General features: G+C 36.7%; 2 protein-coding genes across 5 annotated transcripts; one reads left to right on the plus strand and one right to left on the minus strand.

The window, feature by feature from the left end:
• Nucleotides 1–10,434: 10,434 nt before the first annotated feature.
• On the plus strand, nucleotides 10,435–14,421 carry LOC127639565 (granzyme G-like). Its single transcript, XM_052121642.1, has 5 exons — nucleotides 10,435–10,581; nucleotides 10,804–10,960; nucleotides 12,630–12,750; nucleotides 12,940–13,167; nucleotides 13,271–14,421. The coding sequence occupies exons 1-5, from the start codon at nucleotides 10,527–10,529 to the stop codon at nucleotides 13,472–13,474; spliced, it is 765 nt and encodes a 254-aa protein (XP_051977602.1). The 5' UTR covers nucleotides 10,435–10,526; the 3' UTR covers nucleotides 13,475–14,421.
• Nucleotides 14,422–16,040: 1,619 nt separating this feature from the next.
• LOC127639566 (cold-inducible RNA-binding protein B-like) lies at nucleotides 16,041–21,451 on the minus strand. 4 transcript variants are annotated; one of them, XR_007969976.1, is made up of 8 exons: nucleotides 21,359–21,451; nucleotides 20,597–20,706; nucleotides 20,240–20,346; nucleotides 19,122–19,242; nucleotides 18,785–18,968; nucleotides 18,629–18,687; nucleotides 16,401–16,488; nucleotides 16,041–16,224 (listed from the first exon to the last, which is right to left on the minus strand). XR_007969976.1 is itself a non-coding variant. In XM_052121643.1 (7 exons), exons 2-7 carry the CDS (start codon nucleotides 20,694–20,696, stop codon nucleotides 18,251–18,253), a joined length of 585 nt encoding a protein of 194 aa, XP_051977603.1. In that variant the 5' UTR covers nucleotides 20,697–20,706; nucleotides 21,359–21,451; the 3' UTR covers nucleotides 16,699–18,250. The 4 variants fall into 4 exon arrangements, 1 of the variants encoding a protein (XP_051977603.1); XR_007969978.1 differs by lacking the exon at nucleotides 16,041–16,224 and having other exon boundaries at nucleotides 18,629–18,704; XR_007969977.1 differs by lacking the exons at nucleotides 16,041–16,224; nucleotides 16,401–16,488 and adding an exon at nucleotides 16,699–18,264 and having other exon boundaries at nucleotides 18,629–18,704.
• Nucleotides 21,452–21,665: the final 214 nt, after the last annotated feature.

Below are 21,665 nucleotides of genomic sequence, written 5' to 3' on the forward strand. Positions count from 1 at the left end.
CCAGCATGTCTCCATCAGGCCAAACTCTCGTGCATTGACTATGCATATATCCAGCATGTGTGAGGTCTGAATCCAATACTGATATCGCACAATCGAAATGGGAATGTAAAGTCAGTGAGTATAAATCATCAAATGACAAAGACTAAAAATATGAAAATAAAACAATAACAGCAATGAAATGAGTGGGAAAACACACCACTAATCAGACATAGGCCTTGCTTTTTGAGGTTATGCAAGGAATTTTATTATCTATGTCTCTTCAGAGCAATATAAAATAATGGATTCTCCACTGTCATTCAGTGTCATTCACTGAAATGTAATACAGAACCATTTTCAGCTGGTGACGGTGTCTGACCAATGTCTAGCCACAACAGTTAGGCCAAACACTGGATTAGGCTTCCACAAACAGTGCAACCATGTGCAGTTTTAAAAAAAATGGAAGATTTAATGATAGTTCGATATTAAAAGCATTACATTTACATTCTGTGGCCTGCTGTTGATAACCACAGAAAATAATGTGGATTCGTCTACATTGCACTTACAGTAAGTATGTATACTTAAGCTGATATAATCAAGTGGGTTTTTGCATAGTAGAGAAGATGTCTTCATCTGTCTGTCCAAGTATATATGACAAAATGGATCATCCAAAATGTAAAAAAACCTCAAATATGCAGGGTTAAATCACTCCTGACGTTCGGAGCCGCTACCAATTGTGGTCCGTTTAACGTTTACGCATGACAGACAAATCCGAGTTGCAATCATGTTAAGTCTGTTAGTCCGAGTTCTCAAAAATTGGACAATTGAACAATAAGCACTGAGCATCCAAAAGAAGCAACTGACGTGATTTAGGATAGAAGCCTAGAATTGGGTCCAAGTTTGTCTTCTTTAAGAACAGCCAGCTTTGCTTACTACTATATTAACCACTGAATTTTTAATCCTTCCTCATGTGTAAAGAAAAATGACATAAAACAACAATTTACATTTCAACAGAGTGATTCCACATACCTGCAAACATATTATGTTTGCCACAACAGATGTGTGCAACTACATTCAACTTTGAATTTATCTTCTAAATGTAATAAAAAGAGGATTTTTCACATTAGGATCATAAGGATTTGTCAATGCTTTGAGAAGTGATTTGTTAAGAACATCTTGTACGCTCACATTTTTTCGAGGGTATAAGGAAGTCAGATTTGAATGATTTACTGCATATTGCCAAATATATAAGAGCATGTTTTTGTCCATCATAACAACAATAACGATGGAAATTGAAGCACATAGTGTTCTTCACTTTGAGGACTGTGCACTGAAGGCCTCAGTCTGTTTTTTCTATCCTCTCTTTTCTTCTAATGACCAACCCAGACTCTCTGCTTCACTTGAACCCCCTTACCACCCCCCAACAATACAATACTGTACATCCAATCTTCATGGTTTTACTCTTTTCTTATGCTTTATTTGGACATATCTGGTCTTCTTCTTCAAATTCCCCAAATATCAGTTCCTGGGGCTCCCACTTAACTCGTTTAAGAAAAAGAAATGTCACAATGTTTGTTTCAGAGTTGAACCTGGGAGAACATACTACTAAGAAGTTAAGTTAACTTAAAAATCATAAAAAAAAAAAAAAAAGTACTTACAAACTAGTCTCAGCCTAATACGGCAAGTCCCCAGTCCTTTCACTAACCATCTGATCTAAAACGAAAAACATTTGCCAGTTCCAATCTGATTGCCAATTTCAGGATTCTGGGTGCACAGGTTTTTATCAGTCTGTCCGGAAACAAAGTCGTGTTAAAAAACTTTTGGTAAAACCTTATCATTGGATGTGCCAAGGTGTTTCAGGTTTATCACACAGAAACAATTATAATTTTAGGGCTCATGTACACCAAATACATTTTTGCAATTATCCGCACTGTTTTTAGTTCTTTTTCTATGTGAGCAAGTGCTAGACAGACGTCTTGGACTGTTATGCATGTCATGCTGTTTTTTCAGTGTCTCGCAGGAACGCCATGGTTTTTAGATGCTGTTTCAACTTAAAAGAAATTCAACTTTTAAAAGTGTGTCTCAAGACCTGCGTTCTGTTCTATTCGTTGTGCTGCATCAAACTTTTTTTAGCACAGGCAAGTGTTTGGTCTGAACAGACCCTTATTCGGCTATTGGTTATTATCTGTTGGATTGGACTAATTGGATTATTATTCTAAGGTGCACTCAATAATTGACATACAGACATACCCAGGGTTTAAAAAAACCACTGCTCTAGAGTCTGTATTGAGACTGTTACAAAAAGGTAAACTCTAAAGAGAGCTGGCTGCTGTATATTTATAATAGGAAAGAATGCTGAGTTGCACACTGCCTTTAAACTAAGCCATTATCTTGTGGTTGCAAGATAATGACTGAAACATCAGTGTTGTGTAATTGCCGTTTGGCCGTTTGGAGCCTTATCTCATCTCTCTCAGAGCTCGGTGCTTTCTAAACAACCCACACCTTCTAAAAGAACAAAATTTGCGGGAAGATGTGGAGATACTTTTTTTGCGATTTAAAATTATTGTACAATCTTGTACAGTTTGGGTCGTTTTTTTCTCCTAGTCTCTTTTCGGAGGGTGGAGGTTTGTGACAAATTCTTTGAATCTGGCTAATCCAATTAGCCTTTGGGTTATCATTGCAAATTGCTCTTCAATATGTCATTTTGATCATCTTTTGATTGATTTTGAAAATGAAGGCCTTCTTAGAAGTGGGCAGACACCATATGTATTGTGGATCCAAATCGGAAGGTTAGAACATCCAAAAGTCTGACATAATTTATGCCTCCCCGCTCTGACATGTCGTTGTCCTCTCTAAGGCTTTCTAGAAAATCATTGTTTGGCAATCATTGGCAAGGAGATTGTTTTGTCGAGCATCATTATTTCCTGTCAATGTAACACACCCATGTTTGCCACACCACTGGGTCAGGTTTTGCATGCAGGTCATGGAGTTTTACATCCTCATCATTTAAAATTGTTGGTACTGTATGATTAATTCAATACCAGAAGCCACATTTCCTTTTAGATACGGCTGAAGCAAACTCCTTTGAATGGAAATAAACATCAATAAACTTTATAGTTTAACCATTTGAAAAACCAGATGACGCAGGTTCTCTGTTTACAACGGCATTATTAATGACATGAGATCATCCACAGTTCCATGTTTGATCCTTGCCAGAGCTAATAAAAATTTAGTGGATGTACTCATTTTGTAACATCAGACCCTGAACCACAGTTAGTGATGGATGTCTTATCGGTCTGAGAGGAAAAGAGGTAGACAGTTTGGTGCATGAGAGAAAGTGTGTCATGGTCCGTCTTCCAGAGGAGAGTAATAAAACTGCACAAAACATTAAAAATCACCACTGTGTGCTTTGGCTGATGGTGAGGCCTGCAAATTGCTCCATCTCTGTCATAGCTTCTGAATTTATCCCAGGTATTGGAGAGCAACCTATTTAAAATAAAGTATTTTCTGGTTCGGTATGTATGTCTGAATTGTTAGACTGAGTGTCGAAAAATGTATATGACATTTCTAGGGTTGTTCTGGTGAACGGCACTTTGCAGTATACCACAGCACTTCTATGATGTTAATAGTCGATTTTATTCTCAGAAATCAGATAATTTTCCATATAATAGCGATCAGTAACATATCAATATCAGTAATCGCATTTATACGCACAGCAATGCGTGGTTAACCACTTTTGGGTAAGTTACTAAAAAAATCGAAATCGAAAAATTTTACTCACATTACTATGCTGATTACTTAATTGAAAAGGTAATCACATTACTAATTACTCTACATCAGTTACTTTCTAAAACACTTTTTATAGAAAAGTGAAATGAACATTCATGTACATATTTAAAGATTTTACATAAATAATACTATTTTATAAATGTGTGACACAATAAACGTACTTCAAAGTAACTAGCTTAATTGAATGTCAGTAACTGTTATATGATCACTTTAATTTAAAATAGAATGTTACACTACCTTTGACTTAAAGAAAATTAGATTACAGTAGCTAATTACTTTGTAATCAGATTACACCCAACATTGATCAGTGATACAGTAACTAACAAAATGTAACTTATTCAAACAACATAAGAAACCCACATTTACATGAGATTTGAATATAAACAGGCATGCGCACAACAATGTAAAACGTCGGTAAATATGTTTACATGCAAGGCGAAGTCAGGGCATTGGGCAAAATTAAAAAAAACGTGCCAGTCGGTTTTTGCTTAAACCTTTATGAACTTACCCCGATAAAGAAACATTGTTTATGACATTTACTGTACATACACTTACACATTGTTAGCTTATTAATCATTATTGGTGTACAATTATGCATAATAGCACTTGCACGGCTATTGCCCTTGACACTTGGTATCGGATTGAGAAGAATATAAGTGGTATCGCCCATCCCTACCTAATTGTCCAACCGAGTGAAAAGGAATATCAAAATCTGGTATACATTTGACCAAAATCATGTTTTCTCAATAAATGTAAGGTTGATTGTCATCAGCATATCTTTGGTATGTATGAGCAAACGAACAGTGATACTCCTCTGCTCTGTGTCAAACCTCTGTCAGACAAGCAGTGGCTTTTAGATTTAAAAGTATATTTTCATGTGTTTTGTTCAATATCAAAATAACAGATTTAATTTTGTTGGCAGGAAGTGTATTCCCATCTTGCATATCCATCTACTGAACAATGAAAAGTCCTTCAGACTGCACAACATGGTCACAGCAGGTGTTACTTGAGACAGGAAAAATGAAATGTGATTATCTGTTTAGTTAACAGCGTTGATTTAATTAAAGTCCTATAAAGACGATGGAGAAATAGATCACATGGATGTTGTTTCAAACTTGAAACCCAGGACTGTTGTTTATAAAGTACAGTGTAGTAGACGATGAGGAGTTTTTAAAAAAAAAACATTGTTTAAATTGGATACTACTGAAGCACAAGGCCCAAAATGAATGCACTCAGGTCCAAGTTTAAATAGCATTTGAAGAAACAAAGCCAAACGAACTGGATACGTTCATCTGACAAGACTTGACTGATTTCCTCTTAGTTCTTTAGAAAAACCATAAGGCTTCCTCATCACATAAATGAAAAGCCTCATATTCTATGACAGACTTGAGTGATCAAATGTATGAGTAAAATTATAGGACAAATATACAGAACCCCCAAACAGGATTCAGACACTTTTGTAAACTTAAGTCACACTTAAAGGAATATTCTGGATGAAGTTATGCTCAAACGACAGCATTTGTGGCATAACGTTAATTACCACAAAGATTACTTTTGACTTGTCCCACTGAGTGCTTAAGTCATGTCTGGAATGTATCGTCCCTCATACTGTCACTGCATGTCTTGCCATCAGGATGTCTGGCTCCTTTCCTACCCTTCACTTCTGTTCTTGTAATTAACATTTTTTACTGATTCAAAGAAAAAACACAACAGAGAAAAACACAACACATACACACCAAATCAACATTTAACTTTTAACCCCCACTAATATCCTTCCCCAAACACCAACCCCACCCCAACCCCCAACGAACACCCCTGTGGTCACATGAAATAATACACACACAAACAACCAAAACATTTTTAATTAAACTAAACTTCTCTCTCCCCTTCCCTGTGCCCAAAACGTCACACATATAACTGTGTGTAAGGTGGTGCAGCTGTAAATACCTGTAAAACTGAGATCTGGGAATCCCAAAATCCCAAATTCTCAAAAGATCTCAACACTCCACTCTCATACAGGTCACAGAGTGTTGTAACCCCTCTCACAATCCACTCTGACCAGCAGAAAGGGGATTTATTAACACATAATTTAGGAACTTCCTGTTCAATAACAAACCAGGGAGGGGCTCTATCAGGTGGAAGTGTCCAATGGGCCAAATGTCTGAGACAGAATGCTTGATAATAAAATAAAATCTTAGGTAGACCAAGCCCACCTTTGTCATTTGGCCTATGTAACTTATTGAAATGTAATCTGGGACGCTTACCATTCCAAATGAAGGACTTTGCTATGCTATCAACTTGCTTGAAAAAAGAGAGGGGGACATGTACAGGGAGAGACTGTAGCAGGAATTTGGATTTCAGAATACAATTACTTTTAATAACATTAACCTTCCCAATCATAGATAAATGTAATGAAGCCCACCTGCCCACATCGCTCGAAAACCTTTTTATTAAGGGCTCAAAATAACTCTCAGACAAATTTGCTGGGAATAAAATGCCCAAATGTAATGCCCCGTACAGGCCACTGGAAGGCACCCAGCTGGAAAGCCGTTACTGGACAGTACACTGTCAGAGCCAAAGCTTCGGATTTAGACCAATTGACTTTGTATCCCAAGAAATTTGAAAAGGAATTAATAATTCTATGGAGGCAAGGCATAGATCTAATGGGGTCAGAGACGAATAATAAAGTATAATCTGCGTAAAGCAAAAGCTTATGCGCCACACCTCCCATCACCACCCCTGGACAATCATCCTCCCTTCTTATCGTGGCTGATAATGTTTCCAGGGCAAGACAGAACAATAATGGGTAAATTGACTCCCTCCCTTCATTTCTGTTCTTGATCGGTACAGAGACAAGCTCCAGGGACCTGCAGCCATACAAAGTGTTGCAGACAACCTCATTGATTTTCAATGTGACACATAACCCTGTGTTGTAACAGTACGTGTGAAGATTTTGTCTGGCGATCATCTTTAGAGAAGTGTTGTGAAATAAAGTTGACAGGTGCAGAGTGTGGGTAGATGATGCAATGAGCAGTGAAACTGATCTGGACAGATAGGGATGCAAAACAGCAGGACATTTTTTAAATTAAGTCAGGAACTACATTCAGACAAAATATATCAGCTGAAATCCTTTCAGTTGCTAAAGATATGCAAGCGAATTACATGACCTGGCTAGGCTCTCAGTGCTAGTTGATTAAAAAATCACAAAAATCACTTGTTTATCCTTTTCTTAAGAAAGCAAAAATCGAGGTTACAGTGAGGCGCTTACAATGGAAGTGAATAGGGCCAATTTGTGGAGGGTTTAAACAGAATTGTGAAGCTAATAATTTTATAAAAGCACTTACATTAATTTGTATTTAAAACACATGCATTATTTGAGCTGTAAAGTTGTTTACATTTTAATTTTTGTAATCGTTTTATGGTTTTAGGGTTTGTTGACATTATATTGTCATGGTAATGAAGACGTAAACTTTACACAGAAAAGGTTTGTGATTTTATTTATTTACTAAAATCATGTTTATATGCATATCCTTTGTCTTGTGACTATACTTTTATTTTAATGTTCAAACATTGGCCCCCATTAATTTCCATTGTAAGTGCCTCACTGTAACATCGATTTTTGCTTTTTTAAAGAGTCGAAATAAATTTTTGTGGTAATCAACATTATACCACAAATGCTGTCAATTGAGCTTAATGTGTATTGAAACTGGAACATACCTTTAAGATTGACAAAAGGGTTGCTGCCTCAGACAGTGATAACCATCCACTTCTATGGTATGTTTTCTCTTTCCAGTCAACTACTGTCATGGCGGAGCAGCAGTTTGAAGAGAACATTGCTTTGTAAGTCAGTTCAAGTCAATGTACTTACAGCAACTTACCTGAATAATAACACATCCAGTTTAATAGTGTAGACATTTGAAGGTACCTCTTTAACCCTATTCAGTACTGAGGTTTGTTACCACCACAGTAATGCAGGAACGCACATTATGCATGTTCAAGCAGACTGCGCACTGGCATTGCATTGGCCAAGTGCTTGAATCTGTGTATGCGTACTTGTGTAAACTATGCTTCTGGCCTAAGAGAGGCTAGATTTTTTTAAACATGTCACTTGCTGCACGAAGACTATATCATCTTTTTGTTACCACTGTTGTCGTCTCCCTTTCTTCTTAATAGTCGTGATTTGCGCAGTGATTGATGGACTTTTTAAAACTGTCATTTTGTTCCCAGCTTCTATCGTGACATCTAATTGCTTAACCATCCCACGGTCAACCCCTTGGTACTAATAAAACTGACAGTCTGCCGGTAAACGTTCTTTTGGATGCCCCCTTTCTCTTCTGCTCAGCCTCTCCAAACCTCCTCCTGTAATACCCATTACTGTTCAAGACCCAGTCCTTGATGTGTCCATTCCCCACCATCTCTCTCTCTCTCACACAGAAACCTTTTGTTGCGCTTCATTCAAAATAATTATAATAACATCTTGCGGTTCAGGTATGAGAAGAACATTCCTCAGTCTAGACACAGGAAGTTTCTTAATGGGCATTTCTGTGCTGCTACTTGGAGTATTTGCAGGTCTTAGGCAGGCATATAGCATTACAGCCTCAAGGAACTATGTGACCACACTGCTAATTTCAGTTGTGCTCAGAACAACATTTTGTTGAATATGCATTTTACTCTGTCCAGCAAAGCCATGTAAAAAAGGCCATGAAAGGATTTCCTTTTTAAGAGGACTTTCAAGGAGCCTGTCCTACTAAACTCAAGAGTGGTAGCATTTCAGTCTATTATAGAACAATCATTTTGGTTTGTATTTTTGTAAAGAGAACAATCAAACAAGCACTGCAAATTGGCAAGGGCAGTCTGTTGGTTTACATAATGATTGTGTATTTCTTTACAATGGCAAATGGCATTCAATTGACCATATTAGTATCATAATATTCACATTACACTACAAGATTTAAGACTACAGTATGCATATGAATATACAGTATATATATGTATACACACACACTGGCGGCCAAAAGTTTGTAATAATGGAATGCTCTTATGGAAAGTAATTGATACTTTTATTCACCAAAGTGGCATTCAGCTGATCACAATGTATAGTCAGGACATTAATAACATGAAAAATGACTATTACAATTTGGAAAAAAAATTCAGAACTTCTTAAACTACTTCACAGAGTTCTCATCCAAAAATGTGCAATCCTCCATGTGCAGCAATGACAGCTTTGCAGATCCTTGACATTCTAGCTGTCAGTTTGTCCAGATACTCAGGTGACAATTCACCCCACACTTCCTGCAGCACTTGCCATCTGATCTGATCCCACAAAAGCTCAATGGGGTTAAGATCCATAACACTCTTTTCCAATTATCTGTTGTCCAATGTCTGTGTTTCGTTGCCCACTCTAACATTTCCTTTTTGTTTTTCTGTTTCAAAAGTGTCTTTTTCTTTGCAATTCTTCCCATAACTCCTGCAGCCCTGAGTCTTCTCTTTACTGTTGTACATGAAACTGGTGTTGAGTGGGTAGAATTCAATGAAGCTGTCAGCGGAGGACATGTGAGGTGTCTATTTATCAAACTAGAGACTCTGATGTACTTATCCTCTTGTTTAGTTGTGCATCTGACCTTCCACATCTCTTTCTGTCCTTGTTAGAGCCAGTTGTCCTTTGTCTTTGAAGCCTGTAGTGTACACCTTTGCATGAACTGACTGATGAGTTTCTAGAGAAAGCTGTCTCTTTTTTGCCATTGTTCACCTTATATTTACCTTAAGACATGCCAGTCTATTGCATACTGTACAAACTCATAAACAAACGCAAAGACAATGTTAAGCTTAATTTAATGAGCCAAAGAGCTAAATATTTTCTAGTACCAAATTAGCAATTTAGCATGATTACTCAAGGAGTGTTGGAGTAATGGCTGCTGGAAATGGGGCCTATTTTTAAGAAAAGGATGTACAAGTATAAAATTATTTTTGTGGTAATCAATATTATGCCACAGAAGCTGTCAATTTAGCTTACCTTGTAGTGAACCAGGAATATTCCTTTAAGGGCACTAAATGCATGAAAGCTAAATGTAGAAATGTAGGCTTGCAGATCTAATCGGCCGAAAAGGATAATTTAGCCGATACCAACTATTTAAAAATACCAAATATCAGCAGATCAATTAATCCAGGTCCTGAAGGACCCTAGAAGTGTACATTTTGATGTCTCCTCTCCCATCAGCTCATTTGTAAGGACTTCAAGACTGCAACTGGTTGTGTCAAATAAGGGAAAAATGTGCAGTGCTGAGGTCTTCAAAGATCAGAACTGGAAACAGCTAAGGAATGAATACAGCACCTTGTCCATGGCACAAAGATTTAATACTGTTCTGGGGACAAATGGGGCCATCATAGACCTATACACAATCAGAATTATGATGAATGAGGCCACAGAAGCTGCTCACACTTTAGATGTAACCTTTACATAGAAACTGTTGTGTGTGTGTGATGACTGAGATTGTCCCAAGCATGCACTTTCAGGTTTTTATCATGTCTGACATGTGGTTGCGTTGTGAATCAGCAAAATCTGATGATAAAACTGAGCAGTGATCAGCTCACCCTTTCAACAGTCTGTAATTTCAGTGCAGTTGCATCAGTAAAACTGATCTGAATGCAGTAATGGTGCAATTGCTAACATTATCTTCCTGGTATGGGCCCCTTGAATCACTGTATAAGAGCAGAAGACGGCTTCTCATAAGTTTACAGAGCGTGACTGAGCTAATTCTGCAATGGGCATCCTTTGGCTTATAGCTACTCTGCTACTGGTGCATTCCTGCTCTCCAGGTAAATATCTACAAATTTTCATAGTTTCGTAGAACTGACTGTGCTTATGTGAAGTGTACTTAAAGGAGCAAAGAAAATACCATTAATTTGTTTTCCTCCATGCAAAGACTCATACAGTATTTGACTTTGTTTTTGCTTATATTACACATACATTGAAATGAGCAAAAGGTTTGTAGATGCTCCTAGTGAAAGATGCTTGGCTTACAAGATGATCTTTCATAGGTGTCTGCATGCATCATGGTATTGTTGGTGGGAAAGTCTCCATTCCACATAGCAGGGCCTATATGGTCTACATTCGTGACTCAGAAACAAAAACAGCATGTGGTGGTATTTTGGTAAGAGAGGACTTTGTGATGACAGCTGCCCACTGCAATAGAAAGTAAGTGAAATGATTTATAGTAGATGACCATACTCATCAAAAGCGATGTAGTGTAGTGAAATTCACTACAGCAAAATGTACAATAAGCTTAGTTGCAGCATTCGTGAACTACTTATAAAGTATATTTGCATATATCTGAATATTGTGCAGTAAAATTAAAACGTGTTTTACTTATAATCATCAACTACACATTTTCTGCAGTTTTGTCTTTTCGTCCGATTTTCAAAAACATTTTTGCTCATAACGAATAACGTTGTGGTTCACCTCATAGCCTACATGTTGTTTTTGTGAAAAAGTTCAGCTCGTCCCTCATTTTCTTTTTTTAAAAAATAAATAAATAAATAAAAAGTTCCAGTGAGGAAATGGAAGGGAACGGGGCCAATCAGTAAACTTTAAAATACTCAATATTTCAAAAGAATAGCCACAAGATGCACACAAAATGTGTTGAAACATGATTTTAGAGTGATAAAATTGCTTACTAACCTTTTATGTGTAAAGTGACAATGTGATGTCACTGTAAAATTATGATTATGATTAACGAGAATTAATTTAAGTTTTTTTTTAATCATAAGCTTAACATTTTGCCTTTAAACCCTCCAAAAATGTACCACATTTACTTCCATCGTAACTGCCTCACTTTAAACTCGGTTTTTACATTTTTTATGAAAAGGGTGACGAGATGAAATTATTATTTGTGGTAATCAACATTATGCCACAAATGCTATCGATTGAGCTTAAAGACCAAAGTATACTTTGGTCAGACAGGACGCGTGACGCAATTCTCTTTATCGGCAGAGAGCTCGAGCGCTAAACGCGCAAAGCCCAATTTTGTGCCTGGAATTATTTGCACAAATTAGTGCATCCAAAAGCATCAATATGCATATTTGAGTCATTGTTGCTCTTTTGCTCAGTTTTGGTCTCAAAATCATCTTTGGAGGGCGGGTTTTGAAATTAGGGGCATAGCTAATTCAAAGGCTCAGTAGGCCTAACTTGAAAGCTTCAGAACGCTAAAATGGCTTACAGCATTTTAATGCATTAAGTATCATGAAATAACAATTAGCAATATCTTCTTTACAGCATTTATTAGTCTTTGATAATATTGGTTAAGAGATATAAAAATCTTCATTATTAGTTCACGTTAGTTCCTAGTGCATTAAAGAATCTTAATATATATGCAACATTCGAAAATGTTTATATATGTGTTAAAATGAACATTAACCAAGATTAATAAATGCTGTAGAAGGTGTTTTAATTGTTAGTTCATGTTAATAACTGTTATTCGACTGTAAGCAGACACAGAGCGTTCACGTCAAAATCAAAGTATACTTTGGGCTTAACTTGTAATCAACTCGGAATATTCCTTTAATGGCTTCGAACTCTTTATGAACAATTTACTGAAATCCTTATGGATAGTAAAATTAATGAAAAAAATTGTTACGGATCCAAGATGGTTGAAAACGTGGGTGGGCACTGTTGCTACTGGTTACTGAATTTATTTGTTAATATACTTATATGCACATACAACTGCAATTAAATGACTTCTATTAATTGGTCATTCATTATTTTACATTATACAAGATGATAACAAAGTATCATTCAAATAGCTTAGTTAATCAATTCTGTAACTCAATGGCCTCTGTGATACCTAATAAATTTGAAATCTCTTTAGTCATCTCATGGTGTATTTGGGGGTCAACGACACAGACAGTTTACCTCAGGGTATAGCCGTGCATCCCATTCCCCATCCAAAATTTGAAAACAAGCCAGGCCATGATATCATGCTTCTAAAGGTACTGTATAATGCTTCACAATAAACACAAGCATCACCTAGAAACATGGTCTTTAACCACATGAAACGCTTGATGTTGCCAGAATATAATTTCACCCTAATTAATCAAATTAAATGAGTTTATTTACCTATTAACAACACCAAATGCAGGGGTTATCTTCTCAATAACTTCACTTGTCTTTCCTTTCAGCTCAAAACCCCAGCAACTTTGAACAAGACTGTGAAAACCATCACCCTGCCTGAAACTGAGAATGAGGAAATCTCAAAGAACTGCTTGGTCATGGGTTGGGGCTGGCAGTATTACAATAAGGAGTCTCCATCAAGGGTCCTCAAAGAAGCCAATGAGACTCTCATTGACTCCAAAAACTGTGGCTCAGCTGACATCATCTGCACTGAAGCATCAAATGGGCCAGCTTTGGTGTGTATTTATTTAATGTGACATCACATATTCTGTTCAACCTATTAAATAAACAGTGTATTCTGACAATTATGGATAATCAAACACATCATTTCATCCTCAGGGAGACTCTGGAGGCCCACTTGTTTGTGGGAATGTTGCCCAGGGAATTGTATCTTATTACATAAATGAGTCAAGTACCATCTACCGCTCAATGTACACTCATATTGCACATTACCTTCCATGGATTCATCGTACCATGGAGAAACCTACTCAGCGGCCACATGAAACATGGAAAGGGAAGCTGGATAAACTCTGCAAAAACTGAGCTTCTGCAGTATCAAAATAATGTGCATCACTATTCTATTAAAAGTCTATTAAAACACATTACACGTTATCCATGTCTTCATTCTACAAGATATAATTGTAAATTTCCTATGCTGTGTTGGTCTCCATATCCGCAAAACAGCCTGTTGGTTTACAAATCTCTAATCTCAGTGCTGTTAGATCAGTAAAACTAATCTAAATGCAGTGGGGTGCAATTTCTAAAACTATCTTCCTGATTTGGGTCCATTGAATCACTGTATAAAAGCCAAAGATGACGTTTCAGTTGTTCACAGAGCGTGACTGAGCTGTATCTGCAATGGGCATCCTTTGTCTTATAGCTACTCCGCTATGGCTGCATTCCTGCTCTCCAGGTAAAAAGCTCATCTTCCTGTATGTATGAGACTACAGTAACTGCATTAGACATTTTTTTCAGAATACATAGAAGCAAAGAAAAAACATTTATTTGTTTTCCTCCATGCATTCTTTTAAGTTTATATTTGCATACATTACACATATACTGTACAAGAAAAAGATTTGTAAATGCAACGAATGTAAGCTACTTGTCTTACAAAATGGTCTTTCCTAGGTGTCTGTGTACATCATGGTATTGTTTGTGGAACTATCTCCATTCCACACAGCTGACCATACACGGTCTGCATTAAGGACTTGAAGACAAAACAATAAAACATGTGGTGGTTTTTTGGTAAGAGAGCGTTTTGTGATGACATCTGACAGCTGTGATGAGTAACTGAAATTAAATGCACATCTGTTCTGCAACTCTCATACATTGTCCTTTGTGTAATTATTAAACATGTATATATTTGTTAGCTCTGTAGTCATCTCATGGTGTATTTGGGGGTCAATGACAAACAGTTTACATCATGCTTCTAAAGGTAACATAATACTACTTTTCATTAGATAGTCATTAAATTGCATTTTTTTTTTTTTAATTCAGGGAATACAAATACCTTTTAACTTGTGTAGAGTTTATCTGTTAAAGCAAGACCTTTACACATTTTCCCCTTCAGCTTAACACCTCGACAAGCAAAACAAGAAAAAGAACCAGTCACTGCGTTTGCTTTAAAACTGAGCCATTTAATAATGGGTAGGTCAGTCATTGCATGAACAAATTAATGTACAAGTTTACAACTGTCCCCATCTCATGTCTAACTCTAATACATTAGTGAACCAGGACCTCATCCGTTTTTTTTTTTTTTTTTGGTGTAGTTATGCTCACCTCTTTAGAAGTCCTCTACCTTTATCTTAATGAGGCAATTTGATCTCTAAATATTATAAATGTTTCAAATGTACATGGCTAATGAAAATCCCAGAAAATAACATTTGAGACAAAATTCTTATTTAGCATTTTTGGTTTTCTTTAAGGTCATATCAAAAAAATTTCAATAGCTGTAATAATAATAAGTGAAAGGGTATAATTTGGGGTAAAAAGCCCCATTGCAGTTTTTCTTAAGTAGGGCTAATAGATTTGAAAAATGTGTAAAGTGGGCTCACACAATTGAGATTAATTTGTAAATACTTGATGTAATAAAATGCCAAATGTGTTTGTAATGAACAGGAAATTGTTTACTTTTAGTAATGTTGAGTAAGCATCTTGCAGTATCAAATATTTGCATTAGTTGAAAATTTGTGTTCATAAACCATTTCCCCGATATCTACAAAACACTATACCCCCTAGTGGCCATTTACTAAATCTTTTTAATTAAATTTCAGTGAAATTTAAAGGCTACATTTAAAAAGGGCTACATTATCTTAAGTGTGCCTTTAGCCCTGTTGTACCCTACTTTATTTTTATAACTGCTCAATTACCAAATGAAAGGTCAAAAGCGATCAAAGGTTTAGCATTGCTTTATAGCACTTCCACAATATATTTGTATTTAAAATCTTTATACATGAAGATGGAGTACTAATTTATAAAAACAATACTACATCTGATTTTCTATACAGCAATAAATGATCAGCATCTTATTTGCATGGATTCATTATGTTAATTCTTACTAAAGGTCACGCTGATGTTTGAGATTACCTTTGCCTTGATTTACAGATGACGTTACTGTCTGACAAACACATGAACCGTTTGATTTGGTTATGTTCATTTGGGTTGCCTACTGAACGTCCAATTAGAGTTGAAGTGCCTAAGCAAAGTCATGCATAGCTTGTGTAGCTCTGTGTGACTTTCAGTTGCATCATTTGAAATTCCAGTGGGGTAGTGAATCCTGTTCAATCATATTGAGGTATTAAAAATTACAATAGATTCCATTCTCTTTATTTCTAAATAAATGTTCAAGTTCACTTGACACCATCTGGCCATTATGTAGATAAATTTGCAATAGATACACGTGCCAGATAACTTCCAGAGGTGTAGGTTAAATGAAACTCATGCATTCAAGGGTTAAACAGCATTTCAAGATGCCAATGGTTGCAACATACAGGACTTCTTGTTTGCATGTAAAATCCTAAAGTTGGTCTCTACTGCTCCCTTGTGGTGAAAGACTACTTCTGCTTGAAATCACAAAATTAAAGTTCTAATGCAAGATACAGGACACCAATTATCAGAATAAAACTTTAATTCTTAATCATTCCATGTACAACAAGCCTTTGAAATCATACTAACACAACTTCAATCCAGAGGTCAGGGTGATAACCTTTAGTGAAGCGTTCTGATGGTTCCATTATAGTTATTGGGAGAGAGGAGTTCATCTGCACAGTAGGCACTTCATTACCATGAATGTTCTGAAATAAAAGAATGATCCATTTAAACTGGCAGTTTTGCATTAACCCAGTTAAAGCAAACACAATTACAACCATTAACGTACATTAAGAATGCAGTCAGGGGAAAAAAATAAAAAATCTAGTAAGTCCTAAACTGGTAGTCAAATCTCAAACATTTTATTCCATCAACTGCATACCTCCCACATCTTTGACATGAAAGGGACTTCATTTCATAATCAAGGTTAGCCCGATCTTCTAGTTTACCACCATGTCTGGTATATCAGCCTGAAAAATAAAAGGGGTATTTTATTGCATTGAAAATGACAAATCATTAAGTTACCAAATATTACATTTGACAATACAATTAAACTAAGCAAACTTAAAAATTGTGAAAACCGGGCTGAGGGCAAGGCATTTTATGGGACTTGATATAGATGCACAGATCAGGACAGTGGTGGCACAAGGACTTTTGCAATTTCTTATTTACTTGAGTGATTAAGTGATCAAAGAGCTGACATTGAGCTGGCAAAAAAAAAAAAAAATCTCAGCACAAGGAAATACTTGAATCCTCTATTTTCAAGGGCTGCACGAGCCATATTTACCACCATAAGTGAGCTACCAAAAGTAAAGTCATGCAGATTTTAGGTTTGTGTTACTGAGTCGAACAAGTCTGGAGATGTGATAATCACTTGAGGCACTATTCGAAGGAAACATGGACAATGAGAACTGTTGTAGGATGCGTACAGGAGAGCAAAAGGTTTTACCTCACATTACAGGCCTATTTCCACAATTGACCTAGCCAAGAGCTGCTTTCATCTCAGGATTCTTGAGTCGGAAGGCACAACACTTCATTCTCCAAGGACATTGTGGATTTCCAAAATTGCTAGGAGAACTCTTGGATCCAATGAAGCATTACACAGAGCCATTGCTATCTATAGCACATTTAACAGCAAGGTTTCCACCTTTATTTTGCTGAATTCTGTTTTTACCTAGTAAATATTTAAGATACCCACAGGTTGAAATCTTCTCTAAATACCCCAATTAGCTAAGGAGTCCATTCCAAAACATTTTTCTGGCTGATTAAACTTTTGATATCGGAGGCATAAATAAATCAAGAGAATTTTCCATCCATTTTTAATGGGCTTCATGAAGCCAGATTTAATACAAAAAGGAAAAAAATTGAGGCGTTGATATACAGAACAGAGCACATTTTTTTCCAGAAGGAACAAAACCTTGACACATTTAAGAGGGTAAGTGAAGTCCACAGTAGAGAGCATATTTTAAAAATAAATTTTAGGCGGTGCAAAGAGTAAAGTATATTGGGTCACCAAGAGAACGCTGCAAATGATACTTAACCCGTACAAGTAGTTTACTCTTTGCATAAGGAATATTTACAAATCTTTAGCTACTTCAAGGAGGTTTGCTGGAGACAACTCCAATGCAACATGCCTGCCTTGCTTCACTAAAGGAATGCATCACAAAATGGAGGTGGCTAGGAGCCATAAAGAGCACATCACAGCTTATCAAGCTTCTTTTGAGGATCTGATTAGAATACACTTGCAGTTGGCAGGTCTGCCGCTTTAAAAATCAGTTCAAATGCAAATGCCCGCGAGCACTTCCAGTGAGCCGCAATTAAGAATTGGTGTAGAAATTGGTCTTAGAAGCTATAAGGCTGTGCTGGACCGGTCAATTTTCACGCATGGTTTGAGACATTCTTAAACACACACTAAAAAGAAAAACAAAAAAGGACAATTTCAAACCCCTGTGAGCTTCTACAACACATCACAAGGTAAAAGTGGTATGTACAGGAAGCCTCAAACGGCTTGATTTCTTACAGTACTGAATGCTCAAAGATTTTAGGTAGTGCCCCAATGAGGAACACTCTGTGGATACTTTCAACACGGTAAAAGAAAAAAAAGAATCTGTACTTTTAGAACACTTGAACCAGAACACAAAACAAAGAAAGCAAAAATAAAAAAAGGTCTTCGAAGATCGCATCTTTTTAAATACAGCCAGCGAAGGGATGATCTTGCAATCAGGAATTTTTTTACTCGTGTGAAGCTGAGGACAAGAAGTAGGCAAGAATGTAAAGGCACTGGAGCATTTTGAACATCCTTTGAACATCCAAACAGAGAACTGACACCATCAAGACAGATAATCCATTTTCATGACTTTCATTTTCGAAGGTGTTATACTGATCATGTGCAGAGTTGTCGCCAATATTAAGAAAATCTTTGAATATTTGGACAGCAATTCCGAGATATGGCAACTCGACATCAAATTTAAGTCTTGCTTTTCTACTTAAGACATATAGATAAAACTTCTTAGGCAACTTAAAACGGCTGGTATACAAAAGATGTGTAATTTGCACTTGTTCTAGGAAAGTGAATATTTCCCTCGTTTATTTTAAACAATCAATACATACCGTAACTGTCATAGCTGTCTCTGTAGGAGCCACCGGAACGGTCATAACCCCCTGTGCTCCTAAAATTTAGGACAAACTGTCATATTAATAGTTTATGAATACATTAATGAAATGAGTAATTTTAATCAGGCATTCCAAATGAAAATTATTTCTCACCTGTTGTCCCTGTATCCACCACCGCCGCCGGAGTACCCGCCACTCCTGTTGGAGGAGTATCCACCGCCGCCATAAGATCGGTCACCTCCACCATAGCTCCTTTCGCCACCACTGTAGCTCCTATCACCTCCACTGTAACTACGGTCACTACCATAGCTTCTGTCTCCACCATATCCTCCCCCACCTATTAAGGAATAGATCAAAAAGTAACTGTCAATAAGGATCAACTACACTATCACGACAACTTTTGTGACCCATTTATTTCATGAGGTCTGACAACAACATTGATGCTAGGTAGCATTGGTGTAATGTTCATTGCAATTTCATAAACACCCACCTCTTCCTCTACCACCCCTGAAGAACCCTCTGCCACCACCACCAGAACCTCCTCTGAAGCCACCAGACCTTCCTCCAGATTTGCCGGCTTCATCAACACGAATCATGCGGCCATCGACGGACTGGAGGGGGAAGAAAAATGTATAGACTTATAATTCCATCTCCGGTCAGGAAGACATCAATACACTAAAGTGTTAGGATTAAATCACCTAAAAATATATTCTCATCATTTACTCACCCTCATGCAATAACGGGTGTAAAAAGCAAAAGATTAATCTCATCTCTACAGGCCCATTCATTGCAAGTGACAAAGGCATTATAAAGGTTAACCATGCAACTCCATTGGTTTAATCAATGGTCTAGCAAAAGGATTTATTTTGTTTTGGGTGAACACCCAAAACATACCTTGTTTCACTATACATCTTGCATTCTCCAGGCACAATCGTGATTCCAAGACTGATTACACTTCCTTGTGTAATAAAGCATGAAATAATGATCGCCAAGGAGACTGCTGATGACTTAAAATAAGTTGTCTTCTCCAATCCACCAGATTAAACCACTTGTCAAATGGATTACTTGTATGCTGCATTAATATGCTCAAACGTTTGTCACTGGATTGTGAGGACCTACGTGGATATAGCCTTTTGGCAAATACATCAGATATAAGTGCACATTTAAAAATAGGAGCCATTTTATAATTCATGAGGTACTTTCAACTTTTAGGTTGGGAACTTTTAAATATTTTTACGTGGCTTTACGTGCTAGAGATGAGAACATGCACATTTCAATGGAGAAATAATGCAAACGCACCTAATATACAATGAAAACTTTACAACTGAAAGTTCCCCAATATTCGTCTGAACCCCATACATCTTGCTCCAAATCTGGTTTAACTGTTCCGGAGACCTACCCACTTATGGGTGACAGGGCCTTCTCTTAAGGGGACAGCTTGCTTGTATGTGATTTTCATTGAACATAGTTCTGATACATTTGGAAGTGTTGCATTGTAAAAGCACACCAAACAAGGAACAGACTACAGGTCTGAAAATGCACCAACAAAAGTTATTCCCATTTTTGGGTGAACTTTGTTAGGAGTAATGTTAAGTGTGACATCCTCACCTTCCCATTCATTGCAGCCATGGCATCCTTAGCATCCTCTGGATTTTCAAATGTAACGAAGCCAAATCCTCTGGACCGGTCGGTCTCACGATCCCTGATGACATCAACTAATATGCAAATATTTTGTTTTAAATGCCAAATCGTATGTGTATGTATAATAAATATATATATATATATATATATATATATATATATATATATATATATATATATATATATATATATATATATATATATATATATATATATATTTATTATACACATACAGACACACAAAAAAGTGGTGTGTATACAAAACAGTATGTGTATATATAAATAAGTGTATGCACACTCATTGGGAGTACACAATGTACAAACCTTTAGCAATGGTTCCATATTTGGAGAATGCCTCCTCCAAGGACTGCTCGTTGGTATCATAACTCAGACCACCAATGAAAAGCTTTCCCTCGTCAGACATGTTGATTAAACTGCAAAATAAAAAAAATAAAAAAGTAAATAAAAGATACACAAATAAAAAAAAACATTAAATCATGCATGCATCGAAGGCAGCAGAATCATGAAGTTACACAGGCGTCGTCGGTTTGCAGCTGCGTCACAAAGAAACGCCATTTTCTGTCCGACTCCGCCCTCCGTCCTCACAGCGTGTCGCAGCCATTTTATCACAAAGGAACACGTTTTATCCGAATAAAACCAATTATATAATTAGTTGATATTTAACACTGGGTTACTCTTGACTACAGGACAAATGTGCATTAGTTTTCATTCCCATGGTAGAAAACAAATTAGTTTTAAATTTAAGCTAGTTTTACTGAAATGTAGGTCAATAGAACTAGGCCAAGGCGAGCTGTTGTTGAGCATTTCACTTGAACAAAGAAAAGTTACAAAATATTTCGGAACCTTAACCACTAGCATGCGACATTTGCCAATTATGAGGCAAAAAAAAAAAAGACTGAAAAAACGGTACAATACAAATAATTAATTCGTTGAAAACTCCCCAATACAATCGTTAAAATCCGTCAAATGTGTCGTAATTTTGACAAATGTGTCGAAATAATGCACCACGATTAAATAATTACAATATATAGCACAAAACATTTAAGAAAAGGCTGAATTTGTTACCTCGGTGTTTTTTCTTAGGAACACAGGACGGCTACTGAACACAATGCAGACTGCGGCAGATTGAGAGCGTGCTAAGAAAATGTCGCCTTTTTATAAGCATCATGTGACTGTGGCTCACCGGGGGCGTGTCCATTGCATACACTCACCCCCCGCAGCATAAACATTTTTAAACGTATACATTTAATTGGACGAAGCAAAGTGTTCTTTGTGTCCACCACATCAGATGCATACTAGACACATTAAGCGTCGTATTTATATGAATTCAAAAATTGTGTCAGTGTACTATTCATTAGTTTTAATAAGCCTG

The sequence above is a fragment of the Xyrauchen texanus genome, chromosome 48 (assembly GCF_025860055.1).
Source record: "Xyrauchen texanus isolate HMW12.3.18 chromosome 48, RBS_HiC_50CHRs, whole genome shotgun sequence".
Taxonomy (NCBI): Eukaryota; Metazoa; Chordata; class Actinopteri; order Cypriniformes; family Catostomidae; genus Xyrauchen; species Xyrauchen texanus.